The sequence below is a fragment of the Pan paniscus genome, chromosome 5 (assembly GCF_029289425.2).
Source record: "Pan paniscus chromosome 5, NHGRI_mPanPan1-v2.0_pri, whole genome shotgun sequence".
Taxonomy (NCBI): domain Eukaryota; kingdom Metazoa; phylum Chordata; class Mammalia; order Primates; family Hominidae; genus Pan; species Pan paniscus.
Window position 1 is genome coordinate 50,776,174 of NC_073254.2, and position 20,081 is coordinate 50,796,254.

General features: G+C 49.7%; 2 protein-coding genes across 2 annotated transcripts in view; one reads left to right on the forward strand and one right to left on the reverse strand.

The window, feature by feature from the left end:
- PNPLA1 (patatin like phospholipase domain containing 1) overlaps positions 1-2,240 on the forward strand; it is a 43,645-nt gene extending 41,405 nt beyond the window's left edge. The window contains exon 9 of the mRNA XM_003818910.5: positions 46-2,240. Coding sequence (XP_003818958.2) covers positions 46-169 — 124 coding nt within the window. The 3' untranslated portion in view covers positions 170-2,240. The remainder of the gene's footprint in view (positions 1-45) is intronic.
- Positions 1,346-19,425, reverse strand: BNIP5 (BCL2 interacting protein 5). Its single transcript, XM_034961968.3, has 11 exons — positions 18,388-19,425; positions 16,880-16,996; positions 15,313-15,377; positions 14,789-15,032; positions 13,562-13,693; positions 12,428-12,489; positions 11,590-11,830; positions 10,611-10,742; positions 9,450-9,514; positions 7,641-7,895; positions 1,346-5,680 (listed from the first exon to the last, which is right to left on the reverse strand). The coding sequence occupies exons 1-11, from the start codon at positions 18,995-18,997 to the stop codon at positions 5,645-5,647; spliced, it is 1,959 nt and encodes a 652-aa protein (XP_034817859.1). The 5' UTR covers positions 18,998-19,425; the 3' UTR covers positions 1,346-5,644.
- Positions 19,426-20,081: the final 656 nt, after the last annotated feature.

A 20,081-nucleotide genomic window follows, 5' to 3' on the forward strand; every position in this document is an offset into this window, starting at 1 on the left:
GTCTCCCTTCTTTTCACCTGTTCTTCCTCGGCTTCTCCTATCCAGGTCTGCTCCCTGCCCACTCAACTTCCCTCTGCTCTCCACTTCTGAGACAGTTTGGGTCACCTACAGACCTCATCCCAGCCGGATCCAGGAATGCTGCCCTGAAGTGTGGAATTCCTTAGGATGACCTTGGAAGGCAGATACTGCCTGTCCTGTTCTGGGATGCTATGGTGACTCCTGGGTCTCATTGATCCAGCTCCTTTTATTCTCCCACCTTCCCTTCCTGGTCATAGTCAAGGTCAACACTAGCCCAGGCAATACCTTTTATACTAAGAAAATAGCACCTCTTCCTGGAGAACCTGACTACCAACTGCTGGAAAATTGTCATAATATGCTGATTTTGTTAGAGCAAGACACTTGACTGACAACTGCTAGAAAACTACAAAGAACATGCACAGACATGCTTAAGTCTGCGAATCGCCTACCCCTTTTATATGGCACTGTACCCTTGTATAGTGTAAAATCTGCACAACTGTACTCAGCCATCCGGAGACCACTTCAGCCCCATCCCCTTCCTAAAAAAACAAGTATCAGTTGAACTTTCATACATGGAATGATGTTTCAAACACGCTTTTATCACCTCCCACTGGAGATTACATTTGCAAGCAGCCAAAGACCCTTGTGTAATGAAATGAACCCCCTAACTGGCTTTTGGTGTAGCTTGAGATTTCCAATTTCCATGCATTGGCTATAACAGGCCTGGCTACCTGCTGAGGGTTGCCCAAGGTGTATGAACCTGTAAGGGTGATCCCCGGTGGAACTAAGGTTAGGGAAGTCCTAGATGGGGGATTTCCTAGGAAGCTGTGAGCCGAGAGAGAGAACTGGAGCTGGAACGGGAGAGAACCTGAGAACCCTGAGGCCAAGCCTGCTTCTCACTGCTGTCCGGCACACTCCCCTGACTCTGGGCCTTTTTGAGGACCAGGGGCAACACCTATTGCCAGCCCCGATGGTGCACAAGATCTGTTTCCCTTCCAGGGTGAGCATCTCAGCTTCCTGCGATCCTTTCAACCCTTCCACTACCCTACTCTGGACAGACTGATGGATGCCAGCACTGATCGGCACTCATGGACCTTCCTCTCAACCTTGGCCTGAGCTTGCTTCTTTGAGATGAGCCAGATCATTTCTAGTCTCCCCAGGATCCTGTCCAAGGGCAAAACTCTTGGGGGCCCAGCAGGACTGAGCCAACGACACGCTCCCTCTTTCCTGTGGTGGCAGGAGCCCAAGTTCTGTTGTTTGGTTTTTAATTCTTACAGTGTACTAACAGCTTGGCCTGAGCTGGTCACTGGAATCGCTGGCTGAATTTGGTCAGGCAGCCCAGGCATTGAGATCTTTAGAGCTCCCCCGGGATTATGTGGTGCTGTGGTGTTGAGACAGGCTGCCCTGGAGTCCTGGGTGGCTGTAGAGGAAGAAGGAGGCCAAATGTCCCTCCCCTGCAGCCAACACAAATGAGGGCTCTCTGTCTGCTGTTCACACCTCAGTGAAAATGTTCCGTGAGGAAGACAACTTCAGCCTCAATTTTTCCAGCCTGTCCAGAAAATAATTGCCCCCCTCCTCCCCAGAGAGCAGACAACCTCCAGGCCCCGCCAGGCCCAGCAAGGAAGCCCCAACTGCCCACAGGCCTCAGGTACATTTGCTTACCAAATCCTGAAATGCAAAACCCAGAATGAATGGGTGGAGGACCACACTAAACTGCCCTTTGGAGCCTGAGGAGACCATATGCAAATTTAAGCCTGGTGGGGCTGGGGATTTAGAGGGTTGGGGCTTGGCTGCGGCAACAGACCCCACTTAACACAGCCATTCCAGGGAACAAAATGTACTTCTGAGACCCTGAAAATGGTCAAAGTCCCAGGGGTCTTGCATCCTCTGCCTACTCTGGTTGATCTGTGGCCAGACCGGTCAAAGGAAGCAGCTGGAGGTGTGTACTGGGGGGAGACTGACTAGAGAGGCCCGCCCGGCCGGCCGCAGGCCTTTCTTCCAGGAGTGGCCTCCATGTTTGCAGAAGCCTGAGGCCTGGGAAACTAGCGGGAGGAGAGTGTCCTCTCTTGCACAGCCCAGGAATGCTTGTTCCCTGGGACCCAAGGAAGACTCGAACTTAATCATAATTATTGTTTTAATTCAAAGTCTGTATTTAGAGCCCAGATGCTCTTAGTGTCAATTATGTTAAAGTATTAATACATCCTCTTGCATACTTCCCTTCACTTGGTTTAATTATTTTTCTTGTTTTGAGGTAATTAAAATAATTGTTCTTACATTAGTTTCAGAGTTGCCAGATAAAATAGAGGACATTTTGTTAAATTTGAATTTCAGATAAACAATGAATAATTATTTACTAGGAGTATGTCCTCAATATTGCAATTATTTGTAATTTTCTGAAATTCAAATTTAACTGGGTCTCCTGTATTTTTATGTGCTAAATCTGGCAGCCCAAATTAGCTTCTGTCTCCTTTTTCTCTTTTTTTTTTTCTGATCAACATGAACGAATTGTTACATGTCAGCCACTGTGCTTTGAAACTGGGAGGCCTCACTTGTGCCCGGGGCAACACCAGAATGCTGTCTTTTCTTCCAGGCAGCACCTCTGACTGATACCCACAGCACAACCCCGCTGTAACCCAGCTAACACCTCCAGCTCAACCAGTTCTCAGCTGACCCCATTATCTCTGACTCACCCACTTAGGCTTCTGACTTCTCAGAGGGAGGGAATTAGGTTAATTATGTTGTGATGTTACTTGCCCACCTTTTTAAAGCCATGCAAAGCAGCAGGACCTCTATGCACCCCAGTGCTCTTGTAAAAACCACCTGTGTTGCTCTATATACTTGCCAGCCCTTGGCGGAAAAAGACCAAAAACATCTATGGTGGGAGTTGAGGGGCCCCACCCCTCCACAGCACCCTCACAGGGTGCCCTATATTCATATTGGCACAAAAGCCCCGTAACCAGTGGGGCCTGTGAGCATCCTGTGGGCAGGGGTTTTGTCTTTTGCATTTGTTCATTCCACACAGTTAGCATCAGAGCTGGTACATAGTAAGTGCTCAATAAACATTGGTTGAATAAATGAACTAATGGATTAGATCATAACTGGAGGGAAGGGCACTAAAATAGGAGTTATCAGAGCCTGCTCCTGGCTGGGTTCTGTCTGTATCTGGTTGGGTGACTGTGAACAAGGCGCTTCCCTACTCTGAGTCTCTGTTTCCTCATCTGTGAGAGGAGGATAATAATGCTGCCTCCTCCTGCTCTCCTTGGAGCATTAGGGTGAGCCTTCAGGGGTTGAGGAACAGACACTCATGTGTCACCTGAGAGAGGAGAAAGGACATCATCAATGTCTGTCCTTGGAGACCACATTTTATGGACCAAAAACCTAGTGCTGTATTCTAACAATTTTTTTTAAATTATTATTATACTTTAAGTTTTAGGGTACATGTGCACAATGTACAGGTTAGTTACATATGTACACGGTGCCACGCTGGTGTGCTGCACCCATTAACTCATCATTTAGCATTAGGTATATCTCCTAATGCTATCCCTCCTTCCTCCCCCCACCCCACAACAGTCCCCAGAGTGTGATGTTCCCCTTCCTGTGTCCATGTGTTCTCCTTGTCTAACAATTTTTTATCTTGGCTCTGAGAGACAGAATTTAATCACCAGATTTGGGGGACTAATAAGAGACAAGGTGGAATCAGTACTGCTCCCGATTTTCCTGGACATGCAATGAACTGTCACATTGAGAGTCACTGAGTTGTAGAATGTCAGGTCTGGAGGGCAAGTATCTTGTCCCCAGGGTCACCCAGCCTGGGGGCAGCTGGATTAAAACCCAAGTCTTCTGACACCCAGCCCAGGACACTTTTTTACTGCATCAGAGAGCTGGCACTCCAAGGATGGGACACCTGGAGGGGATCCAGGCAGGGACAAGGAGGCCAACCCACACAGCCTTGCAGGCACCAGACTGTCATAGATGTGGCAGGTGGGTATCTGTCTTGCTTCCATGGTGAATAACCCAGATCACAGGTTTGTGCAAGTTAATGTATTTATTTGCTCAAATAACACGGTACAAAAATGAGACTCAGATGCCAGCATCAGGAGCACATACCAAATACTCATAGGGCTTAAAGAACATCATTCCAAATAAGAAACTATGTACAAAAGGTTCCTGACCTTCATTTCATAACTTATTCTGATCCTTCATATTTAGGTGCTATGATTGTGAACACTGCCTAAAACAAATCCACAAATAGCTCACCTCTCCCCCACTTCTCAGAAGCAGCAATAAAAACTAAATGGCTTTCCGGATAGGCTGAGTTGAGCTTATGAAGCCAGTGCCTCAGGTTGGAGGCCAGTCCCATATAAGCACCCAGGGCCTCTCCGCTCTAGACTGCTCCTCCTCCCCAGTCCTACCCCATGGTGCGACAGCAGGTTCAACACGGCAATACCATGTCCCCAAGGGTCACAAGATCTCACTTGCCATCCAGGTTTAACACCCTTTCCCCCATGACCACATGTTCCGGGCAGTGTCCAAGGGAGCCGACTGTCTGTCTACAGTCTTGTCCTTCCTGCACATAGATATGAACATGTGGCAAATTTCACACCTGAGTCAAGCTATTGAAACTGTTGAGCTATACAGAAGGCAGAGCCTCTGGCACCCGCACACTTCACCTTTGTGCAAGTACAAAAAAACAGCCCTTTTCTCAAGACATGTTACTGCTACCAGCTGCAAAACTGTCATGATAAATCTACAAATCCACAATGTCTAGGACATGAATAGTACCTCCTGGAGTATGGTGCTCTTGAGCAGTGCACCCCTGTGCAACAATCCATGGCAGTCCAGCCCATTGAAGCCCTCCTCCACTTCCTGAAAACTACCCAAAAGAAGCTATAGTGCCTACATGGACATGGCACTAGGTAATTTTCAGAACTCTTCACATCCATTTTCTCACTGACTCCTAGCCAATCCCATGAGATGGGAGAGGTGCAAGGTATCCGCTCCATTTCTCTAGTCATAGAATGACAGGACACAGAGTTAGAAGGATTCTGAGAGACCAAGTGTCCCCAGTCTCTAGGTCTTTCCATCTTGGGCCTGCAGAGTTCCTGGGAGGCATCTACAAATCCATATGAGCATGAAGAACTACTGGTCAACTGAAGAAATGATGGGATACACTTCGATGCACATCTGTTTGGATGCATGTGGATGTTCTGTTTAGAGATTAAATAAAAATTTAGTTTAAAAACCAGACTCAGTTAAAATGAACATCTGAGAAAATATCAGTAGGCCTTCTGGGTGGGATCCTAGACTCCAAAGTCTGGAGAGGAGGGGGAATGTGTACAGGGTCATGCAGCAAGTCTGGGGTAGGTTCAGCAGGTAGAGCCCCAGTCTTCCTCATTCCCAGTCCAGTGCTGATTTCCCCAGACATGGCCTCTGTGTCTTGCCTTGTGGAAGAATGCTCTGTGCTTCTCAGATACTAGGGTATGGACACAGAATGATTGTCTGCTCTTATCTTCCATCACGTTTGTGAAGCAGGGATTGGGACATTACAGAGCATCTTCAGGGTCTCCTGGCTAAAGCTGCGAACCGTTTGGCTAGTTCAAGGGAATTGGAGTGCAAGACACAGCTTTCAATCTGGACTTTCAACCTCAGGACTTGTGATGTTCTGGGAAGAGAAAAAGAACATAGGTGTTAGCCACAGCTCAATTATTTATGGGTTCATTCTGGAAACAACAGACTTCCCATTATCCCATTGACACCCCACCCCAGCCTCCATCTCTGGGTCTTTGTTCTTGCGACACCTCCTGCTGACATTGTTCTCCTGATCCTTTCTCCCCAGACAGCCTCCCCATTCTCAAAGGTCAAAATCAGCAACTCCACCTCCTGGAAGGCTCCCAGGACCTACTTGCTTCATGGGCCTCAGCTACCACTCATTTGGTATTTGGTTGCTATTTAATTTTGTCATCAAACTGTTGTCTTTTCAATTGGCAGATGAAGCCTTTGAAGGCAGAACCTTCCACAGAGCCTCACAGCCCTTTGCACAACTAAGCACATAGGAGGCTGTCAATAGCTACCAGTTAAATGAATGAATGAATGAATGAATGGTTAGTAAAACCAGAAGATGGAGTCAGGGCAACTGAGGATGTCAGAACTGATGTTTCTATAATATCTTTCACGAATAACTCAGATCGATCTGTAAGCTATTACCTAAGCCACCCTAGAGGGCAAATTATCTGTAACATTCCTATTCTCTAGGAGAAGACAGTAAAGCCAAGGAGAGAGAGAGGTCCATGGTAAGGAGGATTTCCGACCAGGAAAATGAACCAAAGTAGAGGAGAGCATTTGAATGACAAGATACAACTACCATGAAATAAGCCAGCTCTCTTGAGAGACTTTTCAAATGGCTTCTAAAGGTAATTCCAAGAAAGACAGAAGTGTTTCGGGTGATAGTAGCATCATTGCAAAAGGTTTCCCAGGGCACCACTTGGATGTAGAAGTTCTGGTCCTGTTTGTCCAACACCAGCAAACAGAACATTTCATTCCTCTAAAGTCACACCTTCATTCAGAGGCTTCTACGCTGTGGATCTGGGTCAAATGTTTGTAAGCAGGTTATGTTAAGTGAATTAGAAAAGGATGAAGAAATCTTTATCAGAGTCCACCAGAAAATATGAGAGCTCAGAATTTTTAAAAAATCAGGCCAGCTGTGGTGGCTCATGCCTGTAATCCCAGCACTTTGGGAGGCCAAGGTGGGAAGATTGCTTGTGGCCAGGAGTTCAAAAGCAGCCTGGTCAACATAGTGAGAATCCATCTCTATACCAAAAAAAAAAAAAGAAAATTTAAATTAGCTAGGCGTGGTGGCATGCTCCTGTAATCCCAGCTACTTGAGAGGCTGAGGTGGGAGGATCATCTGAGCCCAGGAAGGTTGAGGCTGCAGTGAACCGTGATTACACCACTGCACTCCAGCCTGGGTGACAGAGCAAGACCCTGTCTCAAAAAAAAAATCAGTGACAAGCGTCATCTCTGAAGGGAATATCTCAGAGACTTGGGGGAGGCGAAATTATTAGGAAAAGCATAAATGCACTCAGAACAGTGAAGGTGACGGCAGGAGAGAGGCTGTTCATTAAGCAACCAAGGCCAGGTCAGTGAGTGATCGCCTCCTGGAAGCCTTCCAGAACCAACAGCCCATGGAGCCTTCTTGTCTGTCTCAGCCACCCCTTATTTGATAGATAACCTTACTTTGTTATTTACATTTTATGACAGCCTAGAATTGAGAAGCCAAGCAACAGAGCCCACAAAATAATAACAAGGCAAGCTAAGATTGTAGCCAGTCCAATATGCCATTCTATCAAAAAGCATGGAAATGTACATGTAATTGAAGACTAGAGCCAAATAAAGAAGATGTTAATTATGGAGTAAAATCAGTGAGGTTTCAGAAAAGAAAAAGGTTGTCATGGTTTAGAATTGTCTCAGAAGGCCTCAGTGAGGAGGTGACATTTGAGATAGACCCAAAAATTCTGAACTGAGCAGGGGAGGGGAGAGGAGGATAAGTAGATCCCACTGGAGGCCAGCTGTGAGCCTGCTGTCACTCATGCTACATTGCCATTGTCTTCCCCGCCCTCTCTCACCGGCTGGTCCTCCCTGTATGGGAACTGGGTGCAATTGTAGTGGTCTCTTAGGCCCATGAGGATGCACATGGCATGGCTGTTGCTGCCAGCAAATTTGTTAGCTAAGCTAACGTCAAACTGGTAGAGTCTCCTGGCGCGGTTCCTGTCCAGCTTAGAGGAGTGAGCCACCTGGCTGCGCAGGGTGGCTACCAGCTTGCTGAGGGAGGAGTCCGAGAACTCGTAAAAAAACCTCTTAAAGCTGGGGTGGCGCCTGATCTGGAAGTGGAAATGAAAACAGGTCATTAGTGTTGCTGGCAGTACCCCTCCCACCAACTGCCCCTCCCACAACTCCATGCAGCCAGGCGGGGCACTCCTTGTCCCTGGGATGAGCTCCCCTTGTTACATCCCTCCACTGCCCCTAGCCTCTCAGAATCTGTTCTGCAAGGTCCAGCTCAAAGCAGCAGGACAAAGTAGAGGGCAAGGGTGGAAGTACAGGTCTTTAGACTCAGATAATTCAGAAGCAAACACCCCACAGAGCCTTCTCGTCTACCCTGGCCATTCCATATTTGACAAATAATCATACTTTATTATTTAAACATATAACAGTCTAGAATTGGGATGCTTAAGTTGCACTTACTATGTGTGTGAGCCTCTGGTCATCCATAAAATGTAAAGTATCCACCCAGCCCCAGGATTGCTGGGCGGGGATTGGAGGGGTGGGGAATGAAATGAGAGAATGTATATAAAATGTTTAGTACAGGAATGTTTAGTACAGATGTTAGAGGAATTTTAGTTCCTTCTAAGCCTCCTCCAACAAGCTCCTTTCTCTTAATAACTAAATGGGTTCCCCAGAGGCAGACCCAGACACAAGGACTTGGGTACAGGCATTTTATTCATTAAATGATCCCAGGAAATGCTAATGGAAGAATGAGACCTGGAACAAGAATGGGAAGGCGGCCCAGGGGGTGGCAACTGGAGCTTAATCCACTCAGGGCACCTTGGGAGCTAGCTGAGAGCACATTCCTCAGTTATACCCCACAAAGGCAAGGGAGCTGGGGTCTCTATCCACCAACTCCCACCAGCCATTGGTTGAGGGTTGCTCATGGGGAAGTGGAGGCTGTTAATTCTGCCCCCTACATGAGTTGCAAAATGGCCCTGGGTCCTCAGGCACAAGGAGGCAGGTGCTGGCAGCTGGATGGGCCAGCGTGCACTCTGGTGGTGAAGAGAGGCACCCAGAGCGTCCACTATACTGATTACTCATCTTTAACCTGACCTCTTCACATGTGATCTGTGTTTGTCTCTCAAAATAGACTGTGTTTTCCAAGGGTGGGGAATCTTCTGTTACAGACTGCCTATCAGGGGAGAAAATCAACAAGCTTGAAAGAATGAGAGACCGCATAAATGCTGAAGAGCACGGCAAGACCGAGAGTGAACCCGGAGACCACAGGGAATGGAATCAGCCGGGCGGGTGGGGCCAGGAGTGGCCAGGTGTGGGCGGAGGAGGCTTCCAAGGACGGGGGACATGAGCTGAACTTCAATAGCTGATTTGGACAGGAGTGGTCCTGGCTGGGGCAGGGAGGCCACATGAGCGTTGTGTTATTTTAAACAGTTCCCTCATCTGCTACATGTCTGGCGTTTTCTACATATGCACTAAGCTTGGTCAAGTAGGTAATTCTCTCTCATTTTGGAAAAGAGGAAACCGAGACTCAGAGAGGTTAAGGGACATGCTCAAAGTTGCCCAGAGGTGCAGACTTGGGGATGGAACCCAGGTCTCAGCTGTGGGTAGATGAGGCCCTGGGGTTGGCCTGGGGAGGGCTGAGTGGTGCTCACCTGCTGCCCCAGTTGGCCATCCACTTCTTGGAGAAGTGCCACAAGCTTCTGGATGATGATCTCCTCTAAGGAAAAGAAAGGAGGATTGAGTGACTGTTGACTGGGTGATGCCCAGTTCCCTTCCAAAAACAAAGTGCTGCAACAACACATCCACCTGTGAAAGACAGTATTTTCTCTCTAAAACTCAGCACACACATTAGTTATGATGGACCCAGACAATTCTTGCCTGAAGCTAGAGCTGGAGTGTGAGAGACTTATTTGGGTTCCCTTTATAGAAATAGAAGGGACTCTGGTTTACTGGGCCTCACCTGTAACCACATTCAGCTTCATTTGATAGGTGGGAAATTGAGGCCTCCCAGTGTCCCTTATCCAGGCTACAGGGTAGCACAGTCAAGAATGGGAGTTTGGACGAGGAGCAGCACATCAGAATGCAGGGAGGAGACATGCCAGGGCTACTGACCCATTAGGAATGCACCCATCCACCTGGGTTCTAAGCAGCGGTGTGCCAGGGCCTACTCATACTAAGTTTACTGTAAATATTCAGGAAATTTGTGGACTAGTTGTTTTGTTTTGTTTTAGACAGAGTCTCGCTCTGTCACCCAGGCTGGAGTGCAGTGTCGCAATCTCGCCTCACTGCAACCTCGGCCTCCTGGGTTCCAGTGATTCTCCTGCCTCAGCCTCCCGAGTAGCTGGGATTACAGGCACACACCACCATGCCAGGCTAATTCATTTGTGGACTAGTTGTTATAAACTGTTAGCAGCTTGAAATCAGCCAAGGTAAAAATATTTATGCCATGGAAATCTGCAAATGCTACAAAGTAGGGCATCCTTCTCCCATTGGAGAGCCTGTCTGCCAGCACACCACTGCTTATGAGACCCGGAGCAAGCTAGGAATTTCATATGAAACATTCAAGCAAACGAATGGGGGTGTTAATTACATTCCACAGGATAGACAGGTGTCCTCTACCTGCAACTCTGCCCCAACAGCCCCAGTTTAAAGGCCAAGCCTGTGCCCCCTGCCCCATCCTAGAGTCTCCTGGGGTCTTTGCCTGCTGCCTTCCCCATTCCTTCCTCAGAACCATCCCCTATTCAGCCTGTGAACTCCATGTGGAAGAGAAGCACCCGGGAAGCTGTCCAGGTAAGAGCAGGGGTGTTACTGACTAGATTCACATGCTCCACTCAGCTGAGGTGCCCCTTCTGGCGTGTGGCCTCTGGCCTGGGAGGGTGCTTCTGAGATCACAACTGGCTCCCCTTCTGCGGGCAGGCACTCCCGGCACTTGAGATCTTCTGGATCTAGGGCAAAAAAAGAGTTGTTGAGTGTTTTGCAGAGAGCTGAATCTAGTTCCTGACAAGAAGCTGTTCGGAGGCACAGGCATAAGCAGGGGCTGGTTTCCAGGCTCCTCGGTGAATTTCCCGCCCCCGGCTCTGCCTCAGAGGAGTTCGTGGTGCACTCCTGGCCTTCTCCAGAAACCTAACGTTCGCCCACCAACCCTTTCTGCCTCCTCAGTCTGGGAGGGGCACAGTTAAAACAGGTGTGCCAACAGGGCCCACCAAATGAACCCTTTCCCTCTGCCAGGTTTTCTGGTTCACTTAGCCTGTCTGAACCTCACTTTCTCCATCTGTTAAGTGGGAGTGATAAGATTGACCTCACAGGGTTGCAAGCAGGTTAAATGAGATATGTGTGAAACTAGCAGGTAGTAGGCACTCTGTGATGTCAGGGGAATTACTGTACACCAGTGGCCCTCAGGCTTTGGTGTAGTGAAAAAACAGGCCCAGGCCATCTCCTACTTCATCAAACCCAGGTCTCTGTGCTTTTCTATGAACTGGCCAGGTGATTCTGATGCACAGCGGCACGGATCTCCCATCACATTTGTTGTTAAGTGTTTGTGTGTGGAGAGGGAGGGGAGGGCGTGTGCAGTGAGCAGGGCCTACTGGGGGTGGGGTCCTGCTGGCACCTGGACCCTCACCTCTCCCCACACTTCCACACCCCCCACTCTACTCAGCATGGAAAGACACAGTCAGGGCTTTCAGCAACAGTGGACATCCTCCACTATGCCAGCCTGTCAACGACAGACAGGCCACACAGCAGCCTTGCCCAAGAGGAAGCCTCTGTTACCATGGCAACACCGGGCCTGCTCACCAAGGCTGCTGGAGGTGGAGGGCCGATGGCCACCAACACACAGGGGCAGAAAGCTGGGCCTCTTGGGTCGTCGGGCCTCTGGGCTGGCAGCCCCTGCTGCCCCCGTTCTTCTGGGTTCCTTGGAGGTGTGTTTCTTATGGTAAAACGCTCTCCTGAAGCTCGACTTTTTTTCTTGAGATTTCCTTCTGCAGTGTGGGGCCGGGTTTTCTACACCCACCTCTTCCTGCTGGACTTGAGGTTGCTGTGGGGGAGATGAGAGAAACTGAGTCAGGGCCCCTGACCTTGAGGAGATCTCAGGTGAGGTGGGGAAAGAGAGCCACGGTGGGCTAGCAGGCGTTGCCCAGAGAAGAGTGGTTGATGCTCAGTGCTGGGGAAATATGTGTGGTCTGGAGGGGGCTGGGGAAGCTTCAAGAAGGAGGGACTGGGTCCGGGTGCAGTGGCTTACGCCTATAATCCAAGCACTTTGGGAGGCTGAGGCAGGTGGATCACCAGGGGTCAGGAGTTCGAGACCAGCCTGGCCAATATGGTAAAACCCTGTCTCTACTGAAAATACAAAAATTAGCCGGGTGTGGTGGCGCATGCCTGTAGTCCCAGCTACTCAGGAGGCTGAGGCAGGAGAATCGCTGGAGCCCAGGAGGTGGAGGTTGTAGTGGGCCATGATCGAGCTTTAGCCTGGGCAACAGAGCAAGACTCCGTCTCCAAAAAAAAAAAAGAGGAAGGACTGGAGCAGGGCTTTGGCAGGACACAGAAGAGCAGCAGAGACAGGGAAGTTGTTACACCAGGCAGGGTTGGGGAGCCCACAGTGAGGTCAGGGTTACATGGGGAGCGTCTTCCTCACCTCCTCTCCTTGCTGTTCTTCTGCATCTTGGAGCATGGAAATGATCTTCTGAATGAATTCTTCTGAAAAAGATCAACACGCATGGTTAACTTTGGTGCTAGAAAAGCTCTTCTGCGGTCAGTCTTCATTTCCTAATGCCCCGGTGGCTCCCTGGGTGATTCTCCAGGGGGCTAAAGAGCTGCCAGAGGTGGCCTGAGGGCAGAGCTGGTTTCATGGGATACATATTCACTTTACCAATGACGGCCTCTAAATAGACACCCAGGAGGAGGCCCCTCAGGGCCATCTGGAAAGGCCCATTCCCTACAGGTGCCCTCATCCTGCACCTTCTCTCTGTCCAGGCAAAATTTCCCTTCAAGGCATATTTTCTATGAAAAGCAAACAAGGCAGAATGGCGGGGGATAGGGGGGCAGAGATCTTTCCAGGTCTTTTCAGACCTGATGGTGATATTTTATATATATATATATATATATATATATATATATATATATATATATATATATGTTTCTAGGCCTGGCTCTGCCAATGGTAAAATAATAATTACAGCAATGGCAGCTGCCATTAGCTGAGCTTCCCTCCCAAGGCCCCTACCCCTGTCCCTATCCTCTTTACTTCTGAGCTCTGCTGTCAAGCTGGGCCACCCGACAACGACAATAAGAGCAACAAATGGCACCTAACACATATTAGCCACTAACAGGGGCTGCCCTAAATGCTGCCAACAATTCTAGAAAGCAGGTACTTGCTGCCCCCATTTCACAGATGAAGAAACTGAGACCAGAGATGAAGTAACTTGCCCAAGTCCACATGGCTCAAAGGGGTCAGAGCCCAGACTCAAACCAAGGTCCATAAGATCACCCCATTGGCCGAGCCCTTGGTGTGGGCCAGCACTTTCCTCCCTTTGCCTCCTGTCTGCCTCATCAGGGTAAGCACCAACACTATCGCCATTTATCGAGGTTCAGACAGGCAGCCTGGCTTGGGCCTGGGCTCTGGGACCCAAGCTGCCTCCCCAGCCTGCTGTACTCAGAGGGAGGTCTGGACAGGTCACTGCCTCTCTCTGGCTCAGTGTCTCTTTGCAAGTGGGGGAGTCAGAACAGAAGTTTTGCAAGGGGTGTCTGAGAAAAAGAGAGGAGTACTGACTGTATTCCGAGGCTCTGTCCAGTGGAAGCTCCTCTCCAGGTTCCTGGCTCTCTGATGGGGTGGGAAGCACGGAGGGACCTGGAGCCCCAGCCTCTGTAGATGGGGCCTCCTGGACTTCAGGTTCTTCCAAGCCTGAGAAGCAGAAGGAAAATGAGGGTGTGTTTTGTCTGTCTGGGGCTGTTAACTATGCACAGAAGCTAGCACAAACTAAAAGTGGGCTCCGTGGCTGGATCACATTAAGGCCTTATGGGGCTGGAAGACAGCTGCTGGGCAAGGCTGTGTCTCTGATTTACTGGCCCAGACCAAGTTCCCTTATCCCTTTGTGCTTCCATAGAACTGGCTTTCCTGGGCTTTGCTGCCCTCTCCTCCCTCTACCGTTTTGACTTGATTCACAAGTTGAATAGTAGAGGCCTGGTTCCATGGCATGAATTAATGAATCATAGCCAGAATCCCCCTGCATGAAAATATCTCCCCATGGGCCTGAAACTCCCCTCTTTGGTGTTAAGCGTCACTCCCTCCTTTCTAAGATGTAAATTCTCCTGGCCGGGATGAACTAACAGGATGACCTGTTCTCCCTGATGCCCAGGAAGAAATGACTTGTCTGATCCTTTCCGCCTCTAGCTCTGGCCCCATCATCCATGGGCCATGTGGCCTTGAACACATTGTTTTACCTCCCAAAGCCTCAGGTCCTTCATCTGTAAGGTGGGGATAATAGTTGTACTCCATGTGATGGCTGTGGGGATAATAGTTGCACTTCATCTGATGGCTGTGAGGACTGATCGAGTTATAGATATGCAGCAGGGAAATGTCTCACTTTACAGGTGAAGAAATTGAGGCACAAAGATGGGGAATGACATAGACAATATGCTAGAACCCAGGTCTCCTGCCTTCCCTGCTCCAGCTCCTTCCTGCACACACTACTCCCCTCCCTGCCAGGGTGCAGAAGTTGAGGCGGCCAAGAAATGTGGATGGTTGGGAAATCCCGGAACATAATTTCCATCAAGGGCTTATTGGGGTTGCCTAGAGCTCGCTGAGGTGTTGTGTGTGGAGGTGACCTGCTGGCATTCTTTCTGTCTTCCCACAGTCATCCTCACACCACTCAGGGCAGAGTGCAAAAGTCAGACCAGGCACAACGCAACCTTTAAAATGGTCAATTCCATCCCCAGGGAAGGTTCCAGAGCTGGAGGCAGCTGCAGGGTTGCTATGGCAACTGCAGAGCCTGCTCACCGTAGCTGCTGGAGATGGAAGGCCGATGGCCGCCGACACACAGGGGCAGAAAGCTGGACTTCTTGGGTGGCCGGGCCTCTGGACTGGAAACATCTGCAGCCCCCCTCTTGGCCTCCTCGGAGCCGTGTTTCTTGGGGTTTGTCTTTGAGGTTCTCTTGAGGCTTGTCTTTTTCTCTTGGGATTTCTTCCTAACAGCTGGTGCTGGGTTTGGCAGGGCCACCCCCAGCTGTGAGGCCAGAGATTGCTGTTGGGGAGAGGAGAAAAACTGGGTCAGGTTCATGACACTGAGGAGAGGGGGAAAGCTCTCTGGAGGCAAGTGAAGAGCAGCCAAGCTGCAAGATGGCCCCGAGAGAGGGGAGGCAGCAGAGCCCAGAGCAGGGGGAGGGCTGAGTTCTGAAGCTGCAGAAGGAGGCTTCAGGGAAGGAAGGGACTAGAGCCCGGCCTGCAAGGACAGGTGGAGCTTGGCAGAGGAGGAGGAGGAGAAGGCAGAGAGCCCCTGGAGACCTGCAAAGTTTACTCCTCACCTCTTCTTCCCACTGGTCTCCCACTCTTTTGAGCAATTCCACTATCATCTGAATGATAGCATCCTCTGGAAGAAAGCGAATGCATCCGGTTATTCTTTCTAAATGCACAGACAACTCCTTCTAAATTACCATCTTGGATAGTTCTCTTAAACAACTCTTTAGGCCACACAATGGAGGGAAAGCACCACATCCCAGGGGCAGGTTCTTCTGAGAGAAGGTTGGAAGATCCACCGGGGAAGGCACTAAGCCAAATCATGACACTTTATGCAGGAAATTTCAGGTCGGCCCTTTAGGCATTCAATCTGTGCCCCACTATTTCCTTGGAAAGTCACAGATCTAGGAATGTCTACTTTGGGTTCAGTAAGCTGTGTGACCTTGAATAAGTTTCTTAACCTCTCTGGGCCTTTATCTCTCCTAGTGAAATGTGGGTCATAATCTTTGTCCTGCCTCCCTCAGAAGGCTGTCAAATGAGGGACTGGGCTTGAGAACACTTTGCAAGGCTGATGTTGATCTTCCAACCTGCAAAATTCCAGTGGGAAAATGGCAGATACCTGGGCTAACTAAGGTGGAGGATGAAAGGACGTCAGCAGGCATGACACAGAGACAGCCTGCCATGCTGATGCCTCAGCCACACACCCATGTCTGCATGGAGAAGCCACTGACAATGGAAATGGTTTCCTTTGATACCCCAGTCAGCCTATTCAAGGACAATGTGCCCACACTGTCCTCTGCTAGGTGCCAGCTGATGAGTTTACATGAAAAGAGATGCAAACAAGGTTCCCTGTTCCCAGGCTGTCTGTGGGTTTGCTTTTTTTTTTTTTTTACTCCTAACTTCCCTGTCACTTATAAATTGTTTGGCTTTTGTCGCTTGACTCAGCTACCAGCTGGTTCCCTCTCATGTAAGAAAACAATTAGCTGCAGAATAACTAACTCAATGCCTCTTAGTTATTCTTTGACATATGCATAGCTCCTTCATTTCATATATGATAAAATATGCTCATCTTTTTTACAGGGAATTAGATGAATAGGGGATTATGCTCCATTTATTAGGAGCACTCATGGTATTGTGGTTTTGTGTGAGACTGTACTTATTTTTTGGAGATGCAAGTTTAAGTATTTAGGGATGAGGCATGATTTACTCCAAAATGATTCAGCAACAAAATGATACGCACACAAAGCAAACTGGCAGAGTGTAAACAACTATAAGTATACAAGTCGTGGCATCGTGTAAACAACTGTGAGTATACAAAGCATTGAATGATACTTTTCATTCTTCTACATATTTTTTAAAGTAAAATAAATTTTAAAAGACTAAGAAAAGTTCCGTTTTCATTAACACATAAGGCAGAAGCATTTGCCAGCAGCATTTCCAATTCCCCAGCCTCCCTTCTGTGAAATTCTAAAATAAGCAAACGTGGCCAGAAGCACCAAAAGAGGCAAGAAAGGCCAGTGCAAGTATTTTGAGAACCACCATCCAAGGTCTCAGTAATCATTCAGAACAATCCGTCTCATTCAGTAACAGCCACCTCAGCCACAGGCAAAAAGGTCACTAGAGATTCCGACTCACGGTCAGGCTTTTTGAGCTCCTCTTCTTGCTGATGACCTGTGGCATGGGGAGAAACATCCAAAGCTCCAGTACCATCCACTTCGATGAGGAAGGACTGGTGATCAGAATCTTCCCCACCTGGAATAGAGACGAAAGCAAACGGGTATGTAGGTGTGTGTGTGCGTGTGTCAGTGACATTCTCCTGACTTTGTTCATCAACACAAGAAAACAGCACAGAATTCACAGTGCAACAGGCGCTGCTGCAGCCCGCTCTAGGCTTAACCAAAAAATCAGAAACCCACTAAGATTTTTATTTGAGAAGAGGCTGCTTCCACCAAGACACCTCTCTCGCTAACCCCCTCCCTGCAAATCCTCAGTCTTCTCCCCATCATAAACACTGAGTTTTGAGTGCTGCAAGGCAGAGCCCCCCTCCCTCTAGGTGCCAGTGGCCATTCAGCTCCAGAGCCTTGGGAGGCAGAATAGGAAGGCACCTTGGGAGCCAGCACCCTTATTTACATGTGGGGAATCAAAAGTTCTAGAGGGAGCAGCTCAAGCTCAAGGTCACACAGCAAGTTTACTCCTCATGGAGCCAAGTCTAGAACCAAGGCCTGGAAGCAGCAGCCCAGAAGCACATAGGCACCAGTGGGGTGGGAGCAGGGCTTCGCTCCTCACCCAGCTCCCTGCTTTCTCATTTCTCCTAGGTCTGTGCTCCTGAAACTATAGGAGTTGGCAATAACAGCTATTGTGCACTAAGCACTTTCCTTGTGGGCTGTGGCCACTCCATGAGACAGTAACGTTATATTTATCTTCATTTTATCCATGAAAAAAGTTGAGGTTCAGAGAGGAAAGCTGCCTCCCTGGGCCACATAACTTGTGAATGGCGGCACTGCGAGTGGTTCTCCCTGGAGCGCTCAGCCACGGTGCTGTTCTACCTCAAAGAAATGTCACAGTGGGCCGGGCGTGGTGGCTCACACCTGTAATCCCAGCACACTGGGGGGCCACAGCCCGTGGATCACTTGAGTCCAGGAGTTCAAGACCAGCCTGGCCAACATGGTGAAACCCTGTCTCTGCTAAAAAATACAAAAATTAGCCAGGCGTGGTGGTGGGCACCTGTAGTCCCAGCTACTCGGAAGGCTGAGGCAGGAGAATCACTTGACCCTGGAGGAGGAGCTTGCAGTGAGCCAAGATCATGCCACTGCACTCCAGCCTGGGCGACAGAGGCTCCATCTCAAAAAGAAAAAAGAAAGAAAGAAAGAGATAAAGAAAGGAAGAGAGAGAGAGAAAGAGAGAAAGAAAGGAAAGAGAAAAGAGAGAAAGAAGAAGGAGGAGGAGGAGAGGAAGGAAGGAAGGAAGGAAAGAAGGAAGGAAGGGAGGGAAGGAGGGAGGGAGGGAGGGAGGAAGGAAGGAAGTCACAGCGGTGCCGGCCCCTGACAGCTCCCCCGACTATCCCTGTCCCTCTGTGGAGAGGCTCCTGGAGCAAGTTTAGAGCACCCTAGGGGTTGCCATAGGAACAGGCACGGTCCGCTCACCCCTGCGAGCTGGGCCCAGGTCAGCCTCCCCGGAGCGCAAGGCAGCAGCTGCCTTGGACAACCCTTCCTCTTGGCCTCTGGCCTCCTGGTCTTGAGCTGCCTTAGTCACCTCGGCCGCGTGTTTCTTGTGACCTTGCTTCTTGCGGCTGGGCTTCTTGTCGTGGTGGGCTTTCTTCCTGAGGGCTGGCTCCCCTGCTGCTTCCAGGGGCTCCGGATGCTGGGAGACACCCTCCTTCCCCCTTGGCCTCCTGCTGGCCTTTTCTCTGGGCTCCTCAGGGCCCGTCCTCACGAAGAAGTTCAGCATGGTCTTCAGCCACCCCTTCTTGGTGTCTTGCAAAGGCCTCTGCTCGCTGGGGAGAAACTCTCCGGTCTCCTCGGGAGTGGGGGCTGCAGCGGTGGTGCAGTGAGCCTCTGCAGATGGAGCTGGGCTGTCTGAATGTCTGGCCCAATCACTGGTCGTCCAGTGAAGCGCCTTCCTGGAGGGGGCAGTGGGCAGGGAGAGGCAATGGCAGTCCCACGACTCCGAGCCTTTCCCGGGGGCCTGCGGCCTGTCCAGAGACCTGGCTTTCTTCTCCGCCAGGGGCCTCCTTGGGCACCTTGGATTCTCCATCGGGCTGCAACCAAAACACACAGCTCCCTTAGCTTTTTTGTTTGTTTGTTTTGTTTTGTTTGTTTATTTTGTTTGTTTTTGTTTTTTATGACGGAGCCTCGGTCTATTGCCCAGGCTGGAGTGCAGTGGCGCTATCTCAGCTCACTGCAACCTCTACCTCCTGGGTTCAAGCGATTCTCCTGCCTCAGCCTCCTGAGTAGCTGGAATAACAGGTGCCCGCCACCACGCCCGGCTAATTTTTGTATTTTTAGTAGAGATGGGGTTTCACCGTGTTGGCCAGGTTGGTCTTGAACTCCTGACCTCAGGTGATCCGCCTGCCTCAGCCTCCCAAAGTGCTGGGATTACAGGCATGAGCCACCTCGCCCGGCCAAACAGCTCCCTCAGCAGAGGCCTCCTGGGCACACCGAAGTTGGCTCCTGGTGCTGACCAGTGGGCCCATTCACACTGCCCACTAACGTGAGTAGTGTCAACAATTTCTCAAAGCTGTTGTCTTGTGCAAATTCCCCCAAAACCCTCGGGGAATGGGGGTCATTATTCTCATTTTCCAGAGGATAAAACTGGACCACAGGAAGATTGTGCTCAGATCTCAGGACTGGTCAGCCGCACCTCCAGAGCCCCTGAAAGGAACATAGCCCTGTCCACACCTAGGTTTTAGTCTATCGAGACTGATTTGGGACTTCTCCAGAACTGCATGATAATTAATTCATCTTGTCCAAAACCACCGGGTCTGGGGGCTTTTGTTACAGTAGCAATGGAAAACGAATACAGCTGGAGCCAGAGGCCTAGTCCTGCCCCTCACTAGCCTCGGGACTTTGGGCAGCTCAGGCACCTTTTCTGGCCCCGTGTTCTCATCTGAAGCATGCCTGAGCCCTGCATGAATATTCCACGAGGAATATTCCACGAGGCAGCTCCGTCAGTGGCAACTCTTTTCTTCCAACTGCTCAAGCCAAAAATGTAAAGTCACCCCTGACTTCTCTCTTTTTTAAAAAAATAAATAATTGTATTTAGAAAATAGATATGGGGTCTTGCTGTGTTTGTGCAGGCTGGTCTCAAACTCCTGGGCTCAAGCGATCAACCTACCTCG

Coding starts and splice junctions, on each gene's coding strand:
- BNIP5 (XM_034961968.3), bottom strand. CDS start 18,997: ATGGAGAATCCAAGGTGCCCAAGGAGGCCCCTGGCGGAGAAGAAAGCC. Junction 10,743..11,589: donor CTCCACCTCCAGCAGCCTTG/GTGAGCAGGCCC, acceptor TTTTTGCCCTAG/ATCCAGAAGATCTCAAGTGC. Junction 9,515..10,610: donor GAGTGGAGCATGTGAATCTA/GTCAGTAACACC, acceptor TCTTTTCCTTAG/AGGAGATCATCATCCAGAAG.